The sequence below is a fragment of the Carcharodon carcharias genome, chromosome 8, assembly GCF_017639515.1.
Source record: "Carcharodon carcharias isolate sCarCar2 chromosome 8, sCarCar2.pri, whole genome shotgun sequence".
Classification (NCBI taxonomy): domain Eukaryota; kingdom Metazoa; phylum Chordata; class Chondrichthyes; order Lamniformes; family Lamnidae; genus Carcharodon; species Carcharodon carcharias.
The window spans coordinates 86,059,562-86,085,040 of NC_054474.1; the positions used below are offsets into that span (position 1 = coordinate 86,059,562).

The 25,479-nt window shown below is 45.1% G+C and overlaps 1 protein-coding gene across 2 annotated transcripts in view; it reads left to right on the forward strand.

The window, feature by feature from the left end:
- LOC121280945 (slit homolog 3 protein-like) overlaps positions 1 to 25,479 on the forward strand; it is a 738,609-nt gene that overhangs the window by 511,167 nt on the left and 201,963 nt on the right. For both annotated transcript variants that reach the window (XM_041193415.1, XM_041193416.1), the window contains 5 exons: positions 9,456 to 9,595; positions 18,633 to 18,726; positions 20,742 to 20,879; positions 22,995 to 23,235; positions 24,909 to 25,039. In XM_041193415.1, coding sequence (XP_041049349.1) covers positions 9,456 to 9,595; positions 18,633 to 18,726; positions 20,742 to 20,879; positions 22,995 to 23,235; positions 24,909 to 25,039 — 744 coding nt within the window. The remainder of the gene's footprint in view (positions 1 to 9,455; positions 9,596 to 18,632; positions 18,727 to 20,741; positions 20,880 to 22,994; positions 23,236 to 24,908; positions 25,040 to 25,479) is intronic.

Genomic DNA, 25,479 nt, shown 5'->3' on the forward strand with positions numbered 1-25,479 from the left:
GTCGGGGGCCCACATTAAATCCAACAGGGAGCTTGCCCTCTGCCCAGCCGCCCGTCCCTTCCTCCGCTGCAATTATGCCAGTGGCAAGGATGGTGTTGGGCGGTCTGCCTAGTGGGCTAATTGAGGCTCTTAAGTGAGCAATTAATGTCCACTTAAGAGCCACATTCCAATGACGCTGGCATTTAGCTGGCAAAGATAGAGGCCCATGCCAGGTAGCCAGCTGGTGGTGGCAGGGGAGTGGTTCCTCCTTAACTGGGCCCTACCCTAGATGTAACCCTGCACCGATTGGCCTACACCACCACCCTCCCACCCCCCAGTGGCCTCAAAAACCCCAATGCCTACCCCTCCCTCGCCAAACCCCCTAACACTTTTATAAAGTTCCCGTTCGTTTTGGGACTGCTTTCCTTGGAGAAAAGCAGACTGATAGGAGACTTGATAGAGGTATTAAAGATCCTGAGGGGTATCAACAGGGTAAATGAGAAACTGTTCCCACCTAAGAGAACATCAAGAATTAGAGGGCACAGATTTAAAATAATTGGCAAAAGGATTAAAAGTGATGTGTGGAAGAATTTTTTCATCCAGCGGGTGGTTAGAGTCTGGAACGAACTTCCTGGGAGGGTGGTGGAAGCAGGTACAATCAATGAATTCAAAAGGAAATTGGATTGCTACCTGAAAAGAGAGAATGTGCAAAGTTACAGGGATAAGGCAGGGGATTGGGACCAGGTAGAATGCTCTTTCAGAGAGCCAGTGCAGCCTCGATGGGCTGAATGGCCTCCTTCTGCACTGTAAAAATTATGTGAATCTGTGATTCAGCTTGCCTCCTCATCACACAAGTGCAGTATTGGCAGTGGCCACCGCTCACGTTGATGCATCAAGCACTGCTGGCCTCTGCTTGGTCAACAGCTCTTTGAGGCAGCACCTTCTGTCCCTGACGGGCGGAAAGACTGCCTCCAGCCTATTAACGGCCAATTGTTAAATTGATGCAAGACAGCCATTCTTCCCCTGGGCAGGCTTTCCCCTGACTTTTTAGTAGAGGAGGCGGGGACCATGACACCCCATATAATTCAACCTGAGTTTTCAAGCGATGGTATTGCTGGGATAATTCACCTGTCACAGATTTGCTGCAGAGATGAGGATCAGGAGGCTTTGGTTGAAAAATTTACAATGGGACACTATAGAGTGAATATAATAAGGTCAAGGGGCACAGTGATAAATTGATATCTTGGATTGGGCACTTGAAGTATGCGGTGGTAGCGGATAATTTAGAAACTGAGAATATTTATACAGTGTGGAAAAGAAGGCTAAATTAATTGATTAAATTTAACTCTAATAATACCTTTGAGGTGATTACAAACTCCACAACAAGTGGGCACAAGCTGCGTGAGAAAATGTGGAGTTTAAATTTACTTCGAGAGTGATGAATATATGGAACCAAATGCCCAGTTAGGCGGTGAAGGTGGTGACAAAAGAAAGAGGTAACTGGTATTGAGGAGAGAAAGTAACCAAAATGTACCCAGGACCCTCCTAGATTGTATAATGCAAATAGCACACTACACAAGATGTTTATCCACTGATCAATCAGTCCTACTTTGCAATTCTAAAGAGAATAATTAAGCACCAGATATATTATTTGTAAGGAGGAAAATGTTAATTGGAAATTGCTCTTGAATAAACCTCTGGTGTTTCAAAAAATAAAAGTGAACTTTCAGCAAAAGGGAGATTCTTATTTGCAAAGCAAGCAGTTGGTTGTTAGCTTTGATGCGATGAGGAAACGAGACCTTCACGATCATTCATAATAATACATTTGGGAGGATGGTTAAAATTATGTTAACCTAAAAAGGTTATGCAGCAATCAAAATTTCATTTTCAAAAGTGCTCCAAAGTTGAGTCATAGACAGAAAGATGGTGGCAGATTCATGCCTTTTGCTGTCGTGTTAAATTTTACAGATCTGTTATCTTTTTAAAATGTTTTCCTCAGGGCCTGGGGCAAAAATGAAAACCTCATACTTTGAAAATTGATAGTATCTAAAAATCTCCCTGGAAATTAATTTGATTTTACTGGGGGTTTATGGTTGAGTGATTGTGCCTTTTGAAGTGTTATTTCTAGGTAGAGAATATGACTAAGCTCCCATGAACTTTCTACAGTCTCGTACACAAGTTCAGAAATAAAAATGTCACTCAAGTCTAGCCTGCTGCATCAATAACCCAAGCCTGAGACTGCTTTATTTACTCTGGATAAGGTCCAATGACCCAGTGTAATAATAAATATAATCTTTAAATGCCCAATAAAATTCATTTTTGACCTTCATATGTCTACAACAGTTTAGGTTTTCTTTACCAGAAAGCTTTGATTTCATTAATGTCCAGTAAAGGAGAGTGCGTTGTGAAGCCACAATTTGATGTCAGTAGTTCCTGACCATTGTCTTGATCAAAGTCAATAAAATTGATGACATTTGCTCTTGCATTTGAGATGTAGTATTGTTGGGTGCTCCTCTCTGCAGAGAGAGATGTGGCGCAAGTACAGAAGTTCGGAATGAATTCCCAGAGTATTTGATCAAACCAACACTCTGGGCCGGATTTTCACAATTCGAGTTAGGTAGCTTGAGTCGGGAAATTTCCCAAATCAGCCGACCGGCCTTGGTTCAAAGCACCCCATCATGCCCAATTTTCACTCCCAGGGTATGGATATGGCATAAAATTTGGCCCACCCTCCTCGAAAGCAGATCCTAGGAGGCCAAGGGCCAGGAGAGTGTCAAGGAGGACTGGCTAGAAGATCCACCATGGTTCTCTGGGTCTTCACCCCAATTGTAATTAAAGCAGTTAGATCCTGTAGCATCCACCCTTCACACCCCCTCACTCCCCACCAATTTCTCATACACCCTCCATGTCAATTCAATGGCAACCCACCAAGTATCCACCATGGCAGATCTCAGGAGATAAAATAAAATAAACTTATAAAAATCTAAGAAAGGTCTCATGCTAAACACTTGATGGTGAACAAACCTCCTATTTATGAAGCCCATTTAAACCTTTTTAAGTGTCAAGTGGTTAATCTCTTATAAAAACAAATAAACTTCTATTTATATTCCACATCAAAAAAAGCTAATCCTCTAATACTCTTTAAGCTGTTGCTCAGACTGTGAACTCAGAACCCCCTGCTGAGATAATTGTAGATTTAGAAACTCAGCCAAGCTTTCATAACAACGTAATAATAATCTTTAGGGAAATGTCAACAAGCACTGCATAAACAGATGCTATAACAGTTGGCCTGTCAATCAAAGCAATCCCGCAGATGTTTTTTAACCAACTTCTGACAATGGCTGGGATTTTCCAGCCCTGTCATGGTGGGTCCACCATGGGAGATTTGGTGGCCCAGTTAAAAGTCCATTGACTCCCGGTGGGGCAGGACGATCCCAGCAGTGGGCGGGGCTGGAAAATCCCATCCAACATCTGTCATTTTTTTCCCACTGTTGAAACAGCAATAGATTTCTTTTTAAATTCAGATCATGACACCTAAACAGACTTTATCCACCATTCATGAGCATTTACGTTTACTCCATGAATTCATTGCTCCCACACTGTGGGTTAAGGCCTGTGCACAGCTAAAATGGGGTCTCAGCACTGAGTTCAAATGGCCTTGCTGAGTCCGGGTCTCCTACCTTTTGAATCACGCCCCACCCCCTTTACCTGACTGGCAAAAATTGGATATGTTGGAAATGGGGGTGGGAATTCAGCATCCGGGTCCCACCCGCCATGTTTAAAGCAAAATCCAGCTCTACAGATGATAGTGTCAGAAATTTATTTTCCTTTTATGGAAACTGGAAAAATTTTGTCAAAAGAAAAATGTTCCTTTGCATTTCAGTTTACAGCTTAAAAGCTGTAGTCATTGTCCGGGAATTGCTGGAATGACTGTTGTAGGGTAGGATCAGATTATTTCATAGCAAGTGGAATCATCAAAAGTAATTCGTTCTTGAGATTTGATTTTAAATTATTTTAAATAAAGTGAACTACAGAGTAATGCTAATGTTGCTGGCACAACAAAACCATATCGTCATTACAATGGATTGGATCTTCTATATTGGGGTAAAGATTTGGAAAACTTCTCCCTCCCCATCTGTGTTTTTCCCTGTGAATTTGAGTGATAATGTCATTGAACTTACATTTTCACTTGCAGTATACCACAATAAATTCAGTGCAAAACTACTAGAAGAAAAAAACTAGATCAAATTCAAATTTGGATGCCTAAGCACCAATGAGAGTCACCTAAGTAGGTAGCCATGTGTTTGAGTTACACCATGCCAGCTCTAGTACACTGCCTGGAGTTTGCACAGGATCGCAGAAACAAAGCTCTCAGACTTTTGTTCCAAAACTGTTTTAGATCTTAATTTTCATGAAAGATAGTGAGTGAGTGGATGGTATTGGGACCTATAAATGTAGAAACAATAAACTGCGGATGCTGGAAATCCAAAACAAAAACAATTACCTGGAAAAACTCGGCAGGTCTGGCAGCATTGGTGGAGAAGAAAAGAGTTGACGTTACGAGTCCTCATAACCCTTCAACAGAACTGATGAATATTAGGAGAGGGGTGAAATATAAGCTGGTTTAAGGTGGAGGGGGGTGGGGGGAAGAGAAGTGGGGGTAGTGTGGTTGTAGGGACAAGCAAGCAGTGATAGAAGCAGATAATCAAAAGATGTCACAGACAGAAGAACAAAGAGGTGTTGAAGGTGGTGATATTATCTAAACGAATGTGCTAATTAAAAATAGATGGCAGGACACTCAAGATACAGCTCTAGTGGGGGTGGGGTGGAAAGACTAACAGGGCATAAAATATATAGATTTAAAAATAATGGAAATAGGTGTGAAAAGAAAAATCTATATAAATTATTGGAAAAAACAAAAGGAAGGGGGAAGAAACGGAAAGGGGGTGGGAATGGAGGCGGGAGTTCAAGATCTAAAGTTGTTGAGTTCAATATTCAGTCCAGAAGGCTGTAAAGTGCTGGAAGATGAGGTGCTGTTCCTCCAGTTTGCGTTGGGCTTCACTGGAACAATGAAGCAAGCCAAGGACAGACATGTGGGCAAGAGAGCAGGGTGGAGTGTTAAAATGGCAAGCGACAGGGAGGTTTGGGTCTTTATTGCGGACAGACCACAGGTGTTCTGCAAAGCAGTCGCCCAGTTTACGTTTAGTCTCTCCAATGTAGAGGAGACCGCATTGGAAGCAACGAATGCAGTAGACTAAGTTAGGGGAAATGCAAGTGAAATGCTGCTTCACTTGAAAGGAATGTTTAGGCCCTTGGACGGTGAGGAGAGAGGAAGTGAAGGGGCAGGTGTTGCATTTTTTGCGTGGGCATGGGGAGGTGCCATAGGTAGGGGTTGAGAAGTTGGGGCTGATGGAAGAGTGGACCAGGGTATCCTGGAGGGAACGATCCCTACGGAATGCTGCCGGGGGGGGGTGAAGGGAAAATATGTTTGGTGGTGGCATCATGCTGGAGTTGGCGGAAATGGCGGAGGATGATCCTTTGAATGCGGAGGCTGGTGGGGTGATAAGTGAGGACAAGGGGGACCCTATCAGGTTTCTGGGAGGGAGGCGAAGGCATGAGGGCGGATGCGCAGGAGATGGGCCGGACACGGTTGAGGGCTCTGTCAACGACTGTGGGTGGAAAACCTCGGTTAAAGAAGGAGGAGGACATGTCAGAGCAACTGTTTTTGAAGGTAGCATCATCAGAACAGATGCGACGGAGGCGAAGGAACTGAGAGAATGGAATGGAGTCCTTACAGAAAGTGGGGTGTGAGGAGCTGTAGTCGAGCTGGCTGTGGGAGTTGGTAGGCTTGTCATGGATATTGGTGGACAGTCTATCACCAGAAATTGAGACAGAGAGGTCAAGGAAGGGAAGGGAAGTGTCAGAGATGGATGATGTGAAAATGATAGAGGGGTGGAGATTGGAAGCAAAATTAATAAATTTTTCCAGGTCCGACGAGAGCATGAAGCAGCACCGAAGTAATCATCGATGTACCGGAGAAAGGGTTGTGGGAGGGGGCTGGAGTAGGACTGGAACAAGGAATGTTCCACATACCCCATAAAGAGACAGTCATAGCTGGGGCCCACGCGTGTACCCATAGCCACACCTTTTATTTGGAGGCTTCTACCTCCTACCCAAAATCCACAAACAGAACTGTCCCGGTAGACCGATCGTGTCAGCCTGTTCCTACCCCACAGAACTCATTTCTCGTTATCTTGACTCACTTCTCTCTCCCCTTGTCCAGTCCCTTCCTACCTACATCCGTGATTCCTCTGACACCTTACGTCACATCAGCAATATCCAGTTCCCTGGCCCCAACCGCTTCCTCTTCACCATGGACGTCCAATCCCTCTACACCTCCATCCCCCACCAGGATGGTCTGAGGGCCCTTAGCTTCTTCCTCGAACAGAGGCCCGAACAATCCCCATCCACCACTACTCTCCTCTGTCTGGCTGAACTTGTTCTCACACTGAACAATTTCTCCTTTAAATCCTCTCACTTCCTCCAAATAAAAGGTGTGGCTATGGGTACCCGCATGGGCCCCAGCTATGCCTGTCTCTTTATGGGGTATGTGGAACATTCCTTGTTCCAGTCCTACTCTGGCCCCCTCCAACAACTCTTTCTCCAGTACATTAATGATTACTTTGGTGCTGCTTCATGTTCTCGTCGGGACCTGGAAAAATTTATTAGTTTTGCTGCCAATCTCCACCCCTCCATCATTTTCACATGGTCCATCTCTGACACTTCCCTTCCCTTCCTTGACCTCTCTGTCTCAATTTCTGGTGATAGACTGTCCACCAATATCCATGACAAGCCTACCAACTCCCACAGCTACCTCGACTACAGCTCCTCACACCCTGCTTCCTGTACGGACTCCATCCCATTCTCTCAGTTCCTTCGCCTCCGTTGCATCTGTTCTGATGATGCTATCTTCAAAAACAGTTCCTCTGACATGTCCTCCTTCTTCCTTATCCGAGGTTTTCCACCCACGGTCGTTGACAGAGCCCTCAACCATGTCTGGCCCATCTCCCGCGCATCCACCCTCACGCCTTCTCCTCCCTCCCAGAAACATGATAGGGTCCCCCTTGTCCTCACTTATCACCCCACCAGCCTCCGCATTCAAAGGATCATCCTCCACCATTTCCGCCAACTCCAGCATGATGCCACCACCAAACACATCTTCCCTTCACCCCCCCCAGCGACATTCCGTAGGGATTGTTCCCTCTGGGACACCCTGGTCCACTCCTCTATCACCCCCTACTCCTCAACCCCCTCCTATGGCACCACTCCATGCCCATGCAAAAGATGTAACACCTGCCCCTTCACTTCCTCTCTCCTCACCGTCCAAGGGCCCAAACACTCCTTTGAAGTGAAGCAACATTTCACTTGCATTTCCCCTTAGTCTACTGCATTCATTGCTCCTAATGTGGTCTCCTCTACATTGGAGAGACCAAACATAAACTGGGCAACCGCTTTGCAGAACACCTGTGGTCTGTCCTCAAGAAAGACCCAAACCTCCCTGTCGCTTGCCATTTTAACACTCCACCCTGCTCTCTTGCCCACATGTCTGTCCTTGGCTTGCTGCATTGTTCCAGTGAAGCCCAACACAAACTGGAGGAACAGCACCTCATCTTCCAGCACTTTACAGCCTTCCAGACCGAATGTTAAATTCAACAACTTTAGATCTTGAACTCCCTCCTCCATTCCCACCCCCTTTCCGTTTCTTCCCCTTCCTTTTGTTTTTTCCAATAATTTATATAGATTTTTCTGTTCCCACCTATTTCCAATATTTTTAAATCTATATCGTTTATGTCCTGTTAGTCTTTCCCCCCCACCCCCACTAGAGCTGTACCTTGAGTGCCCTGCCATCCATTCTTAATTAGCACATTTGTTTAGATAATATCACCACCTTCAACACCTCTTTGTTCTTCTGTCTGTGACATCTTTTGATTATCTGCTCCTATCACTGCTTGCTTGTCCCTACAACCACACCCCCCAAACCCCATTTGTCTCCCACCGCACCCACCACCCCCCCCCCCCCTCCATCTCCCCCACCTAAAACCAGCTCTTATTTCACCCCTCTCCTAATATTCACTCAGTTCTGTTGAAGGGTTATGAGGACGCGAAACGTCAACTCTTTTCTTCTCCACCGATGCTGCCAGACCTGCTGAGTTTTTCCAGGTAATTCTGTTTTTGTTTCCTATAAATGTAAACTTATTCTGCTCTTGAAGTTTTGGATTTTTCAGTCATTCTTTTTTTATTAGGAGAGTAGGTCTTAGCTTTAAAGTGTAGAGTGACTAGAAGATAGAATGATTTAGCACACACTCTATTTCTTCCCTGGGAATTTAATTCCTCTCCTGGAGAGCTGTAAGGACTCCATATAAATTGCATTTATAAAACCTCAACCCAAATCTTAATGAGTGTAAGCTACCCATAGTTCAGCACATACCGACACTAGATTGGCAATGGTAGGCTCTCACTCAGATTCTGTGGGTTGACTTTTGTGCAAAGTAGAAGCGACACACCCTGAGTAGCCAGAACATATAAATCTTTACTCTGCACCTAACTCATGTTATATCTTGAACATGGGGCAGTGAAGAAGGAGCTCTGCTTTGCGCCTAACTGAAGAGGTATCTATTAAAGCTAGGCAGAATAATCTGTCTTCCTTCTGATAAAGCAGTGAGGCCTTGTTATGCCTTGCCTGGGAACAAGCTATGCTTATTCAGTTGGGAAAGCCCTATTCATTTTGGAAACAGCAGGAGTAAGTTGTCAGGTGTCTCAACTGGGGTTGGGGTGGGGTGGGGGGGGGGGTGGTGGTGAATACTTGAATTGCAACCCTATGAGCTATTTTCCAGAGAGGGTGGGATTGGAGATGAAGTCCTCCAATTATCCAGAGAGAAAGAGGAGAACACAGTTGCTGATTTGATTGGGTGTTTCTACTGAGAGGGGCAGCTGAGGGCTGAGTGCCTTAAGAAAATATCTGACCATGTATGTTTACAGTAACCAGCTTATAATACAAGGAAGTTCAATTATTATGCCCCAAGTTATGCTATTGTATGATTAGATATTGAGCAGTAAAATTTAACTCCTGTTTGTGGAGGCCCAGTGTAGCTTGACCATTGGTGCTGAACCTCAAAACATTTCAAGGCTAAACCTGAAATCCTCACTTGGAGACCTTTGTCTCCTGCCTCTGGTCTAAACTCAAATCCAAATCCAAGATGAAGAGATGAGTATCTTACCTGTAACAGTATTTGGTTCATTTGGCCAATTGGAGAAAGAATGTGAAGTTTATAGAGTGAGAAAAGGTGAAGGACAAGGTGATAAGGATATTTATAATCACATCCTCACAGGTTCCCCATTCCATTTCTTATTGCTACTCGGAACTTATTTAATAAAACCTTAATTTTTTACATATTTTAAAATTCTTTTTGTTCCAGGTGCCTATGTCCTGCAGGCTTTGAGGGACAGGTCTGTGAGGTAAACCCTGATGACTGCGAGGATAATGACTGTGAAAATAACTCCACGTGTGTCGATGGAATCAATAACTACGCCTGCCTCTGTCCACCCAACTACACAGGTATTGATTGTACTGAAACTCAGGAAAGGGTCTACAGCAAATGGGACTGTTACCCGTTTAAAGGTCTATTGTCCTCCAGCATCCATCCGTGCAATACGAAGCCACACAAACCAGAAGCTCCCAGGATAGGTTGATCTCAATAGCCCTGAGCTTGGGAATGGGGAGTCTCAGCCACGTTCCTAGCTCTGGGTTCCTATTGAGTGTCGCTTGTTTAAATGTTGCATACGTGGGCTTCAGATGAGAACAGAAGTGGGAGCAGCCTTAGTTTTGATGTCCCTTGTATTTAAATAGGCTGCAGAAACTCTCCATCTAGGCCAACACATGAAGAGTAGCCATATAGGAAAGATACTAGGATAAGGATGATGCCATAGAACATGAACTTAGCAAGATTCTGAGATTGGGATTGACTATGGGCAACCGGTTGGAGAACTGGCGGGAGCCCCATTTCACTTTTCTCTAGGAAGCCCAATGCTATTACACTTCAGTCAGGCACTTACCTGGGCAATGCCAGGCCTCCCATCCAACTAAGCCCCCATTAGGGCAGAAATTGCACTCCCCTGTTGGCCAATTGTGCAAACTTTCTACTAAGCCCTAAGCTGATATCTGTACCTTGTAGAAAAGGCATCAAAAGATAATTAAGAAAAGGCTGTAATAAAATGCACGTTCACAAAGAAAACACGGGGTGTTTCAAGGCACTCTTTAAAATTGTCTCCAGAGTGTTCTGTGATTTCTAAGCTTTCACAATGCACCCCACATGTGCATATCCTTTTCATCCTTGAGAGATGGCATGTGGTTCTCAGGCAAGGATTATCTCCAATCTAAACCACAAGGGATGGAGTCTATAAAATGGATTAAAATCAGAGATCAAATGATTGGGGTTTACCTAATTCTAACCAGATCAGACACAACCCAAACTCCACAGGGAGTCTTATCACTGTGAACGCACAGGCACAAAAAGCCCTCCCTTGGGTAAACTGATGTACATTCCATGATAAGGAGTCCAAAGCCTCCAAATATTGGCTCTTTTCATGGAGACATGGATATTAAAATAATTACTCTGCAACCCTGCATTTGTGCCTGTGCTTGATTTTCTAGGGATGCTTTCAATTCTGAACTGGCACAGTTCTATTCTAGTTAAAACACAAAATTGCCATTAATTTGTCTTGATGAGTATTGCCCCTAGTTCAGACCACCCTTCCCAATGTGTGCACATAGATACCTTTAACCTCAAAATGAATGAGGTCATTCTTAAATAATTATAATACTGGGAGTTGGTGTAGCAGGATCTTTTGGGACCTCAGCAGGTGGTTGTCCCTGCCCTTTTGCAAGCTGACCCAGACCCAAATAAGACTTACGGACCATGGCCAGTAGTGGAACCAGTGACTTTTTGGTGGTGTTGGTGGAAGAGCTAGAACCTCGAGGGACAACGGCTGTTTACAGACAGAGGATTCTTTGGGAAGAGAACACATGAGGAAGGTAACGGGAAACCTCCTTATGTATTTTTCCATTGTCAAATCGCACATTGTTCATTGAAATTGAAAATAAGAGGCTCTGATGAGCAACTGGAGAGGAAAACGCAAGGCAGCGAGGCCTGTAAAAATGAGCAGAAGATCTGCCCTTCGGCAGATCACCATTACATAATGCAGTGAGTGAGCCGCAGATCCTGTGGTGTATCCTTGGAACATTAATGAAAGCTAAGTCACCTGTCCTTGAACATTTGCTAGAAGTTTTGCTTATTTCTGGTACAGACTATTGATATTGAAAGTAAGGGCTTGTATTTGCATAGTGCCAATATCATATCTTTTAGGATTTCTTAAAGCACTTCACATGATTGGTTTTGAAGTGTAGTCATTGTTGTTATGGCATCAATCACAGCAGCCAATTTGCTAATAGCAAAGTATCACATACAGCAGGTGAGATAAATAACCAGTTACTCAGTGTTTAATAGATGTTGATTGAAGGGGGAAAGCTATTTTTCTCCATATAGTGTCATCAGATCATTTTTATTCACTTTTACAGGCAAACAGAGCCTCATAATGTCTCACCAGAAAGACAGGCAAGTAGCAAATTGCCTTGGGCCATCATGCAAGAATGGGCCTATTACATGCCCCACCCGATATTTGAAGCCAACAAAACTGAGGGCAGAATTTTCCCAAATTTGGGCAGTGTGGTAACGGGCAGGAAAAAGGACATGCCCGCCAGCCACAAGGGTGGGTTTTCATACCATATCATCCCATTCCCAGCCTCAGTAATAATGCATTCCCGGGAAACACAACAGATCGCTGGTGGGGCAGCCTCTGATTCACTCGCCTGCTGTCACTTCAGGCCTTCAGTAATCTGGGCACCATACATAAAGGGTTCCCCTGCACAGATCTAGAAATCTCTAAGGCAACGGAAGCTGCTGAAAATTCATGGCTGCCAAAAGGAGGAAACATGCTGTCCCCAAATTTAGCAACACCTCCCTCGGGCACCACTGGATGCAGTGGAGGCACGTCACAAAGTCCTCTACCCTCACTCTGGGCGAAGACCAGCAAAATCACCAATCCAGCATGGGAGGCAGAAGCAGTGATGGTCTGCGCCAACACCCTGCAAAACAGGGCGGCCACCCAGTGCCAAAAGAGGATAAATGATGACCTCCATTCCACCAGGTTAAGTCACTCTTCTCATCAGTCTCAACTCACACATTCACAAACCCATCACACATCCACAGGGATCTTATTCACTGTCAGTTCAAGGGACATCACTATTCACTCTCTCATACAAACCATTTGCCATGCGAATCATGTCCTCATCATATCCATGGCACCACTCACCACCCATACATGCCAGGCATCCTTCTCATCTGGCCTGGCAGGCATCCTGCTTACTCTCTTTCCATCTCTGTTCATGCAGGAGTAACTAGCACACAAAAAAGGGAGAGTTCGCAGACTGGTGGAGGAATGCCTGATATCAAGGTCCTCACAGATTTTGAAAATAGAGTCATCCAGCTGGCCAGTGACAATCTGGACCATTCCTGTGCTGATGGTGAGGTTGGCGGGGCTTAACCAAGTGAGGATCCAGCAGTGCAACATCCATCAGACAATCATACTGTGAGTCAGTTCCCCTGTTCCACAGTCACCTGCCATGCACTAATTATCTCTCCTTGCTTTCGCAGGCACATCTGGGAAGCAGCTGAGGGGGTCCATGAGCCCAAGTCTCGACTGAAACCTCGTAGGCACCTTAGAAGAAGAATCTGATGACCCGCCAATTGAAGTCCCGTCACAGCGCTCACCAGCGCAGAGACACACACACCTTGGTGGGACCTGGTTCTAGAGTAGCCTCAGGGTCACAGTCTGGTGAGCACGTCGCACTGTCTGATACACAGCAGGTGGCAGCAGGAACTTGTCAGGTTTCTGGCACTCGGAGGACTGCTGGAGCCTAGAAATCTGCTGAGACCCAGTCAGATTAGGAGCCTCTGGTCTCGGTCACACCTCAGTTTCTGGAGCTGCAAAGGCAGGCTCGGGAACATGAGGAAGGGATTTCCGCTGCACTCCCCACAGATTGCAAGGCACAATGGAGGTGATAGCACCAGCATGCCATTGCACTGAGGTCAACTCTGGCAGAATGATGGTTGCCATGGAGACCTTGCTCCAGCACTTCACTGCTGCACTATTGCAGGGGCTGAACTCCATCACTGATGTTATAGTTGGCTCCGATGGCATAAACGTGAGAGGGGAGTGGGGCAGCTCAATCTCACTCTCACTTCTCCTTCTCCTCAAGGAATCAGCCAGGGGCCCACAGGCACCCATAGGAAGGAGGATCAGCAGGCGCACACCCCAGGGCCATCCATCCAGGTGACTCCGGGACTGTCCGGCCCATCCAAATCCCCTCTTCCTGTGACCCCAGCAGCACCAGTTTCACAGGCTGAGCAGGGTGCCGGTGCCACTGCAGCACAGCAGGACCCTGAAAACAAGCCGGGTCCCTCCAAGTCTCGACCCTCCAGAGGACACCTGCCAAGGTCATCACAGACAAGGCGTAGCAGTCAGCAGGCTGCCTCCACCTTCGCTGTTGATGTCGGGGGAAATCACCAAGACATAGTGGCAGGGTTAGGAAGGTTAAGAAGTTGTAGTTACACAGCCTGGAGACAGTTGTTAATCACTTGTACATAATGTTCACTATTGTATAAAATCCCAAGAATGTCTCCTTGCTTATAGCTGCTTGTTATAATGAGTAGTATTCGTGTTCCTCAGATGTGAAACCTTGGTTGCTGCACAAGATATAGGCAGGTGTCTCAGCCCAGGGCCCCTTCCCCATGCTTTGTGTAATCTTGATGCCCTTGGCAAGTGATGGTCCAGCTTCGCACTCATTTGGACACGTTACTGATGCCTGCACCTCAATGGTGCTCGTCATTGCTGTCAGAATGTCGCGGGCAGACGTCATAGAGCTTCGTCATTCTCCCTGTGTGCTCTCAGCACCTTTGAGGTGGGACTGGCCCCCCGATCTTGTCAACATCTGTGATCGGTGACGATGTGCTCCTGAAGGGGTCAGGTGCCGAAGGCTGACAAAGGATTCGGTGCATTTAAAGATACATGGCTGGGTCTCCATGATATGATCTTGATCACAGAGTGCAAGCAAGGTGCCCTCAGCCAGACAGGAGTCAGGCATTCACAGAGGCTATGTGAAGATCTATGGAGTGTCCTCACTGCATGTCATCATCATCCTCCTGGAACCAAGCGACTATTAGGGCCTCCTCTGTGTTTCCATGACATGAGCTTGAGCACTAAGGTTATGTGCACTGCCATCAGCCACACAGGAATCAAACATTCACAGATGCAAGATGAGGATGTCAGGACTGTCCTCACTGCATCTCGTCATCATCCTCCATGGATCTTGCGGCTATGAGGGCTTCCCGAGCACGCCTGCCTCATCTGGCTAGTGAGATGGCTTCATCACTGGCGTCCTCGCCTTTGATGTCCACTTCATCGGAAGAGACGTGCTGTCCTCCATCTCCTCCCCAGCCATGTCCTCCCCCCATTGCAGCACCAGTTTGTGGAGCATGCAGCAAGTGACAATGATGCACAACACCCTCTGGGGACTGTATTACAGTGCTCCACCAGATCTGTTGAGGCACCAGGATCTCATTTTCAAAATGCCTATTGTTTGCTCCACCAAAGTCCAGGTCGCAGCATGAGCCTCATTATACCATCGCTCTCCCACAGTCTGAAGCTGCTGCAAGGGCATCATCAGCTATGTCCTCTGTGGGTAGGACATGTCCCTGAGGAGCCAACCTTGCAGCCTCACTGGACCCTGGAAGATGTCAGGGGTCTGAGAGCTGCTAAGGTTGCAGGAGTCATGGTGCTCTCTGGGAATTGTGCGCATAACTGCAAGATGCATTTGTGGTGGCCGCACACCAGCTGAACATTCAGCAAGTGGAACCCCTTGTGGTTGATGTAGTTGACTGCTTGGTGCCATGGAGATCTCAGCATTATGTGAGTGCAGCCAAAGGCACCCTGCACCTGTGGAAAACCAGAGACCTGCGTAAATTCCAGCACTCTTGCTTCCTGGCTTGCCTGATCCAGGTCGAAATGCGCAAAGTTCTGTGCCTTCGTGAAGATGGCATCCATGATCTCTCCTGGATTCACTTGTGCATGGAGGCTTGCGAGATCCCGCACAGGTCACATGTGGAGCCCTGGAAGGAGCCACTGGCGTAAAAATTGAGCGCAGTGGTCACTTTCATGGCCACTGGCAGTGGATGCTCTCCATATCTCCATGGTGCCAAATCCTGCAGCAGGTGGTATACGTGACTGACCAGTTCCCTTGACATGCACGGTCTTCGGCGCCACTGGTTCTCGGAAATCTGTAGGAATGACAAGTGCTGTCTATAGACCCTGGTTCTAGTGAGGCACATACGAGCAACGGCTCACTGTGGATCTTCAGCTGTGTGCGCAGCAGGCCCTGCCGCCCCTTCATCCTGAGCCAGGAACCTCCACCACTGTCGTTGTCGTCTTCTCTAACCTCTGTACGCCGTGAGGTATACCGCTAAGTCACCAGGCTGCATGATGCTGAGGCTCTCCTCCTGCAGGATTAAAGAGAGAGAGATGTGTGGATTAGCATAGGTGCGCTAAGAACTTGTCTTGGTTAAGTCTGAAGGCCCTTCACGCATACCCGAGAGTGCTGGCCACCACTTGGATGGCCGGTGTGTCGTGTGCTCATTGGCTGTCTGAAACCCCACCCACCTCCACCCCACTCCACGACCAATTGGTGGCAGTTTCAGCCATTGGACTGCATGCTGTGCTCTCAGCTCAGGTGCAGGCATTCTCCTAACCCACACTGCAAGGCTACACTATTAGTTTGAACCAAAGTGGATACTAGTCCAAACGTTAATAAAGACATTGCAAGAGGCTGTGAGCACCTCTACCCGTGACTGCACCATGGCCACCTTTCACAAGGGGAATCTACAACTTGCCCAGTATTATGATGCAACCAATGGTAAAGGCTAAGTTGTTCAAATCCCAGAGGGAAACTTTAAACAACTATCATAGTTATAAAACTAAATTGAACATTTATTAATACAAGAAAGATTGTAAACACATACATATGTGTCTACAAAATTTCTACTATAATAACTACACAAATGCTCTCAGTTACACCCCAGTTAAGGCAACAGTGAATCTCATAGATTTAAACAGACACCTGGCAAAGTATACCCTGGACAGTCACATTCAAAGTGAGTTTCTTTCAGCCCTGGGTCTTTGCAGACAGCAGCTTGAGGCTTACAGGCTGGGGGCTTCTCACACTTGTTGGATCTTAAAACGCCTCTACCTTACACACAATCTCCTTTCTCCATTATATATATCTTTCTCTTTGAATGTAAATTTCCCATTGTATCACTAGGCTTTTAACTTTACCACTTCTAACAATAATATCCTTTCATCCTACCAATTTTATTTGTAAGCTGGGGAAAAAAAAACATTGCTTGGCATCTTCTAGCTAAGTATAAGATTTCACCCGCAGTCTTTTAACAAATGCAAATTTACACTTTACCTTCTACCCTCTTTACTTTTACCTAATTAGCATCTCAAAACTACTATACATCAAAGCAGCTAGACTAGCTGCCTTTAATCCAATAAGACACACACAGACACAGATCACACTAGAACTCTATTTTTGAAAGTAATTTCCAACAACATTATAATCTCTTCATGACATCCAGTCAGCCAATTGCTCTGCAGCCCCCTAAAAGCACATTCGTTTACAGTTTGCGCCCGAGAGGTAAAAAGCTCTGGAGCATTTGGTGGCATCTCCGTGCTTTTGAGTTGCTTCAGTGGGTAGGAAAGCTTCAGATGCCCGACTCCAAGCATGTTAATGAAGCTGCAGCTGAATAGTCTCAGCTGCGGAAGAATGCTCACTTTTGGCAAGCTTTTTCAAGTGTGTGGCCACTTCCCTCACCCCCATCTCCACCCCCCACCCCCACCAGCATGTGCTTGAGTATTTCCTTCAGTCTGTACTGCCATGCCCCCAACCACTGCCCCCACCCCACCTCCAGCCTGACCTGCACTGGAGCCCTTGTCTCGGCACCACATTGAAAGCCAGCTGGGAACAAGTGACTTGCCTGTGCTCCCCGCAAATTTGCGGCGCATCTTCATTGATGTCCTGTGGGTGATGCTTGCGAGCACTGTTCAATGTTGTGTGCACTCACCTCTGAGTTTCCATCGAAGCTCAGGTCGCCAAGTGCATGCCTTTTAAAGGCAGTCGTGAGGCATGCCGTTCTGAAGTCACGCCATTGTGGGCAGTAAATTTGCCGTGGGTGGTGGGGGGTGATTCCAGTGGGCAGGGCTTATAATGAGATGCAAATGTATTAAAATGGAATTCCCAACATGTGGTGGCAGGAAACGCAGCCCGCTATTGACAGGTGGAGCAGACGATCACAAACTGGCCTCAAGACGGCATAAAACCAATTTTTTCCCTCTCGCCACATTGTACCCCCCAGCTCACCATGACGCTAACGGGGCCAGAAAATTTCAGTCGGGTGGGGAATTGAACAGGCAGCCAATACAACACTACCCATTTTGTGCTAAAACCCAAGAAGAATTTCCAGTGTAATGCTCTAATAGTTAGTACACAGGAGTACAACAGAAAATGGGTTTAAGTCCTAGAATTTTACTTGAATCCATGCCTGTCTGATTTTGAGCACTACCAACTGAGCCAAGCTGATACTCCATTGAGCTAGTTTGTGTTCAGTGCCTGCTGCACACCAGTGCTGTCTAGAATACACTTGCGGTAAAGAAGCGGGAAGATAGAGTTGATTAGTAAGGGATAGGTGACTACCTTCTGTGTTTTTTTTTTTGTGTCAGGCAATCCAGTTGTTTTCTTTTTCAATGACTGTCTGGCAATTTCTAAAATGTTAATCAAATACTCAAACACTTTTTAAAAACTTCCCCACTTTGCTTGTTTTACACTGTGGAGACTTAGTATCTAATGAAGTTACTTGACTTTGCAGTGAGATCTTATCAGTAAAAAAGGAAATATTAAGTCATGATCTTGCCCTGATGTAATCCTTGTCCTGCTCCCTGATTAATTTTGAAAAATAAATCAAACAAAGAAATGATAAGTGGTATGTCAGTGGGAAAGAGGCCAAAGGGCTTCTTAGCTGCTGACTTTTCAAAATTGGCAAGCTTGAGTTATTGACAGAGATTACTTAAGTGGCGCTGCAAGTACATAAGCTTCATCATTAAAATCATCCCAAGGCTGTGAAGTACCAGTGCTAACTTTCTATGATATTTAATTACCAATTATTGTGGAAATGCAGCAATTTCTTGAAATGCAGAGGGACGCTGAGGGCGAAATGTTGTGTTCACGCAGCTAATGGTGGAGCAATGCAAATCGTCGAGCAACTGATGGTGATTCACAATTTACAGCATATACTCCCTCACTAGAAATTGCTGTATAATTTATATACTAATAATAGCCTGCACATTAAACGTGCTGTTGTTTCGCAGCAAATTCTGGCCCATGAAGCCAAAATATCTCTGGTGACCTGCTACTTCTTTCTCCATAGGTGAACTATGTGAAGAGGTTGTGGATTACTGTATCCCAAACCTTAACCCCTGCCAGCATGGCTCCAAATGTATCTCAAAGGATAGGAAATACAAGTGAGTACAGGGTTTTTATCATTCTTTAGAAGTGTTTGGGTCATATGAATCATTTCATCAATTTAATAAAGCTTAAATAAATTAAATATCTTCTTTATTTTTTCCCATCTCCTACTTTCTTTTCCAGCCTGACTAAAGAACTTGTATTTATGTAACGTCCGTCAACAAGACATGCCAAAGTGTTTCACTGCCAACGAAGTACTTTTGAAGTGTAGGCAAACATAGCAGCCAATTTGTCAAATGCAAGATCCCATGAGTAAGAAAATAGATGAAGGCCTAGGGAATCTGTGTTACAGTGGTGGTGTTTGAGGGATAGAAGTTGGCCAGGGCATGAGAAAACTTCCCTGTTCTTTAGATTGCCATGGGATCTTGAGCTGGCAGGCATGACCTCAGTTCAATATCTCCACCAAAAATAGAGCACTTCTGATACCTCAGTCAGTTCTGCACTGGAGTGTCAGACTGGATTACATGCACATGCTTCCATGGATTCAGAGAGAGACTTGCTTACAAACTTTACACACACACTCACACACTCACTCTTGCAGAGCAGCCAAAGACGTCCTTCTCTTTGATTTTCCTTCTCTCTGCTTAAGAAAGTATCCTTTCTCTACTCTGCATGTTGCCATGACTGAGATTAGGAACTTGCTTTGGTACTGTGTGCCACTGCACCATCATTTTTATGATTGCCAATGTGATTACGGAATGTTGTAACATCAATGGATGTGAAATTGCACCTGAATGGGGTGAAAGTTTGGTGGTATCTGATCTGTGGCCTGTTATACGCACCATGGACTTGAACAGAATTGAATTTCGACTGTGTGGTAAAATGGACAGCTAAGGCAATTCTCTGCATCCCAGCCATTTTTTCTAATTCCATCCCCAATGTTTTTCAAATTAAGAGGACACATTCCCTTCCCCACCACCCAATTTATTGTCCTGTGATGGTCCTCCCTCCAGCTTGCCCCAACCCCTGCACTGTGTGTTTTTCCAACTCAGGTGTCAAGCCATGAGCTCTGTAGCCAGGACATTGCCATCTGTCAAGAGGTACATAAAAGGAGTTCAATGAAGCCTTCCCATCAAATCTCCTCCCTCCTCTACCCCAGAGAACACAATCCTCCTGCTTGGGAATTGGCTAAGAATTGGAAGTCAGGTTAGTGAGGGATCAAACTAATGTTCTAGTTCTCTGGTGCTATATTCTGGCCCTCCAGTGTGTGACTTTTCTCCAGTTTCCTCTCTTCCCTTCCTTGTTTACAGGTATCAGTCAATTCTGCTTTTTTCTGAGTCACACAAAAGCATGGGAGAGCAGCCTAAGATGATTTCCCTCCCAGTTGCCCATCTCGCCCCATGGGAACCACCTTGCTGGGCTTTGGTTCAGCAGGTGCTGCCAGCCCTCCAGCACCTCACCCAAATGGCCATTCTTCTTGTATGGGCCTAGACAGTGAACGTTGGGAAGTTATTTGCTTTGGAGCTGACTCTGATCCTGTTTCTTCTCAGTGTCCCCACAGAGGCCTTCAATTTGAGGACAATTTGATTAGAAGTTGGGGAGATGGTGGCACAGTGGTAATGTCACTAGACTAGTGATCTAGAGGCCCAGGTTAATTCTCTGGAGACATGGGTTCAAATCCCACCACAGCAGCTAGTGGAATTTAAATTTAATTAATAAATCTGAAATTGAAAGCTAGCCTCAGTAATGGAGACCATAAAACTATCATTGTCATAAAAAAAATATGGTTCATGAATGCCCTTTAGGGAAGGAAATCTGTCATCCTTACCTGGTCCGGCCTACATGTGAATTCAGACCCACAGTAATCTGGTTGACTCTTAACTGCCCTCTGAAATGGCCTGGCCAGCCACTCATTTCAAGTGCAATTAGGTATGGGCAACAAATGCTGGCCTTGCCAGATGTCCATTATCCCATGAAAGAATAAATTAGTTCAGAGTGCACTCGTTGCAGCATGTGGTGTCATTTCACTTTGTTGGCAGTGAATTTCTCCAATCTTTCCCATTTCCAACAGATGTGAGTGCTTGACTGGCTATACTGGTGAAAACTGCCAAACTAACTATGATGACTGCATGGAAAATAAGTGTCGGCATGGCGCACAGTGTGTTGATGCTGTTAATGGTTACACATGTGTCTGCCCCACTGGCTTCGGGTAAGCAAAGAGTTTTTCTGTTGGGAGAGAGCAAAATTGGGCTTCAAGCTATATTAGCTTTCTGTTATATTTAATTTTTTTTTCTGAAGTCCTCGATCCAACTGAATTCTTGTCAGAGAAATTATAATGTTCAGGTTTCTGTCCTTGGCAATCGTAACTACAACCGTCAATCCTTTATTAGTCTATTTCTGGAGTCTGTAATATGTGTAGGTGTGTGTTTGTGTGTTGTGTAAATATATATGTATGTGTGCCTGCATGTGTGCGTATGTATATGTGTGTGTTTGCCTTGTTTCCCAAAAGGTACTGTTTCCAGGACATAAACAGAAGCATTTCCCTCAGAAGGTTGTGCTCCATGGGGACAGGGGCCTTGACATTGACCATTGACAAGAATGTGAATGGGAAGAGCATCAAAAGCAGGCCTGAGGAATGACAAGGACATCTTGAATGGTCCATCTCACTAGATTAATACAGATTTGGGATTGCATGTGGGACCTCCCAGATCTCCCTCTTTCTAATGCTTTTTCTCAACTGAGTTATTTTCTAGGCAAAAATTTGCTCCTTTTGTTGTTTTCTGTAAATTTATTTTATGCAATGCTCTCGTCTGACTTGCAGAGGAAAAGGAACAAATCCTAAACCCTGCGCCCCACCACCAACACACACCCCACCAAACCCCATTTTCAGTTACCAAGAGCCATCAGGAACCAGTCCAGATGTGCTTCTTCTGTCTTTGTCTCATGCTGGCAAATTTTGTAGACCCTGCTTAGCAGTTCAATATGAGTAGATGGAGCATGAGTTGAATCACTTTCCACCAGTGCTCCATGCCATTAAAAGCACCTTATATATTCACTGATCTTTAATGTAGCTCATTCTTGACCCAGAGAGTAAGGAGACTCGTACCTCTGATAAAATCTTAGAATCAGCAGCAGTTATTCCAGCCTCCGATCAAGAATACCGGAAATAATACCAAACTGCAAGCATCTATTGATTGAAATGGTATTATGGTGGCATAATGGTAATGTTACTGGGCTAGTAATCCAGAGGCCCAGAATAATGCTCTGGGGACATAGTTTCAAATCCCACCACAACAGCTGGTGGATTTTAAGTTCACTTAATAAAATCTGGAATATAAAGCTAGTCTCAGTATTGGAGACCACGAAACCATTTTTGATTGTCCTTTAGGGAAGGAAATCTGCTGTCCTTACCTGGTCCGTCCCACATGTGACTCCAAACCCACAGCATGGTTGACTCTTAACCGTTGTCTGAAATGGCCCAACTAGCACCTCGGTTATAGCAATTAGGGATGGGCAATAAGTGCTGGCCTTGCCCGTGACAACTACATCCTATGAAAGAATAAAGGGAGAAAAAAAAGAAACTTCAACCAGTACATGTGAAAAGCATCATGGTTGGCCACGCTCAACGTTCACCAGCATTGTTTGTTCTCATTTACTTTCAAATTGTTGATTTTGCTGGCATAATGTCTGACTTTTCTTGTGTGAAGTGAGGAATCAAAGTGCTAAGTAGAGTTTACATGGTCACAGCCTGAGCCAATAGATAACATTGCCAGATTTTTTCATATATGTCTAAATTTATATCACATTTTCCATCATAGGTCAGTGTCTTTCATGAAGATCTATAACTGTGAAGAACAGATCGATTACTCAGCCACATGTGTGTTAAGCACCTCCAAAAAAAAAGCAGCACTTTACAATTTTTTTTTGCCTGAAGTCAAGCCTATGATTAGTCACAGCAATACTCTCATTATATGCAAAAGCATTATTCAATTCTGTACATACAAGGACACCATTTGTAAGGACCAGACTTTAAACAATTAGACATACCTCCTGTACATTGTAAACAGTAACCATCCCGGCATTGATGCCTGTGGAACACCTCTAGTTATCTCCTTCCACATTCATACCACTCGAGGTGCAGAACAACAAGCATCTTATTGCTTGGCATCTGTGTCTAAATGGTTCCATTGTATAGAACATTTTTGAGAAAACTTCATTACTGATCTCAAAATAATGCTGTTGTCTCCAGTTAGCTCCTTTTGATTAACATCATATTTATACTTCAACTCATGCTGGGGTGCGTGTACCCTTTTTGTTTCTGCAGCGGACTGTTCTGTGAGATCCACCCTCCTATGGTCCTGCCCCGCACCAGTCCCTGCGACAATTATGACTGCCAAAATGGTGCTCAGTGCATCGAGGTACACAGCGAACCTGTCTGCCAGTGCTTGGCTGGCTTCGCGGGACAGAGGTGTGAGAAACTCGTCACTGTCAACTTCATTGGGAAGGACTCTTACGTGGTGCTGTCTGCGTCCCAGGTCCGGCCACAAGCAAATATCTCACTTCAGGTAGGGGTTTCAATGGTTTGACCTTCAAGTCCCAGAGCTATGTAGGTACTGATTAGATGTAGATTGCCAGACGTTGCTCCTGGATTCTGAGTTGCTGGCCGTGCTTATGTTCTTATGAGCAAACCATGTTCCATTGTACAGATTCAGTTTTTCTGGTAAATCGTGCATCACATCGGTGGGCAAGAATATTGGGCACCAGCAGCCTATGATAGAGGGCTGACTATCCATAAAGTCCTGTCTTGTTTTGTGAGTTGATGAGGCTCACAGTCCCCAGACCTTGATCATATTAGAGGCTTACAGGAATGCACAGCACAAAGTAATGGTGTTTTTCTTTATTCGGGAGAGCATTGGCCAGGATTATTCCATCCTGTTCCCTCTCAACACGCTTCTCCTGAAACATTCATTCCAAATGGGTGCGTAATTTTGCATTATGTGTTAGCCCTCTAATTTAAATAATTTAGGAACATAGGAACACAGGAGCAGGAGTAGGCCATTGGCTCCTCGAGCCTGCTCTACCATTCAATGAGATCACGGCTGATCTGGTTGTGGTCTCAGCACCACTTTCCTTTCTGCCTCCCCATAACCCTTGACTCCATTGCCTAACAAAAATCTGTCTAACTTTGCCTCGAATAAATTCAAAGACCCAGCCTCCATTACTTCCTGGGGAAGAGAATTCCACACACCAACAATCCTTGGGTTGAAAAAAGTTTCTCTTCACCCCTATCTTAAAAGGGAGACCTCTTATTTTTAAACAACACCCCCTAGTTTTAGTCTCCCCAACAAGTGGAAACGTTCTCCCGGTATCCACCCTATCAAGTCCCCTCAGGAGCTTATATGTTTCAATAAGATCACCTCTCATTCCTCTAAACCCCAATTGGTATAGGCCTAAGATAATACCTGTTTATTCAAGACCCCAATTTCTTATATGTATTAGGGGCACATAGCGTGGTATATACCTCAGGCCTGTGCCCAGTAAAGTAGCGATCCCATCCCTTTTGTGATTCATTGTAAGAGATGCTCAACACTGATTTATTGGCTTCATAGCCTTTAGACATCATGTTCATCTGAATGGCTGTAATGACATCAGTAATAGGAATAATAGCTTGCAGACCATTTGGATGATAATCAGGCTGATGATAAGGTGGGAGGGATGTTGATGCAACAAGAAATTGTATCCAACTATAGACAGTTTAGAATTCATTATGGCATTTTTTTGTATGTGTTTTACTCACCAAAGAATGGGAATAAAACATTTTTCACTAAGCACTCTGGACATTCATTGTTGGCAATAGGAACCGCCTGCTTGATATGGCATGGTCCAAATGTAAACCAAAACTTCCTCTGCCTTGACCCACCATGGGATAAATGTGGAGTAAGACATTCTCTGTAACCTCTCCACTCTGAGGTCAGTTACAGTATGAATTAGGTATTGAATTAAGTTCCCTCTATGGAGATTCCCCGTTCAGTAGGCTATGGGTTAAATGCTGGATACCACCACCAACAACTAGGGTTGTTGTCTGTCCTTTTCTCCAGGAATGATATGTGATATTGGGAAGGCGATAAGCAGAGCACATAAAATGGAAAGCAATAAACAGGCTAAAAAATGGGACAGAGATGCAAAACAAAGTGTACTTTTCAGGAGACCTAATTAAATATTGTCCCTGTGTGGCTAGGTTGCGACTGACAAAGACAACGGTTTATTGCTGTACAAAGGTGACAATGACCCGCTGGCTCTAGAACTCTATCAGGGACATGTTCGGCTGATATATGATGCATCAAGCTATCCCCCTACCACTGTGTACAGGTGAGTTACTGTCTGCCCAATTCATGTAAGTTGACTTCAGGTTGCAGTTTGGCTGGCGAGGGCAGAATTACTCTCAAGAAGCTTCTAGCTGGCAGGATTAAGTCATAAAATTGTTCAGAGTTGAAGTGCCTTTTACTCGACAGGGTGAAGCTATGCTTCATTGCCATTGCCTTCTTTCCATTGCCTGAGCCCCAAGTACAAATGGCAGGACATGCCATGAGCTGAAGGCATAGTAGGGCCTGTGGATCATCGATCTATGAATGTGTCTTGATTGAAAGCTGCCTGCTCCATGACAGTAAATGCGGGGTGCTGGCCCCAACACATTTGTACCTGGAGTCTCCATGCTAGGCAGTGGGTCTGAGAACAAGCCATGGTGTAGAATGTACCATTGGATTCTCACAGGCAGAAGAAAAAGCCTGGAGAAGTTAAACAGGTTAAGT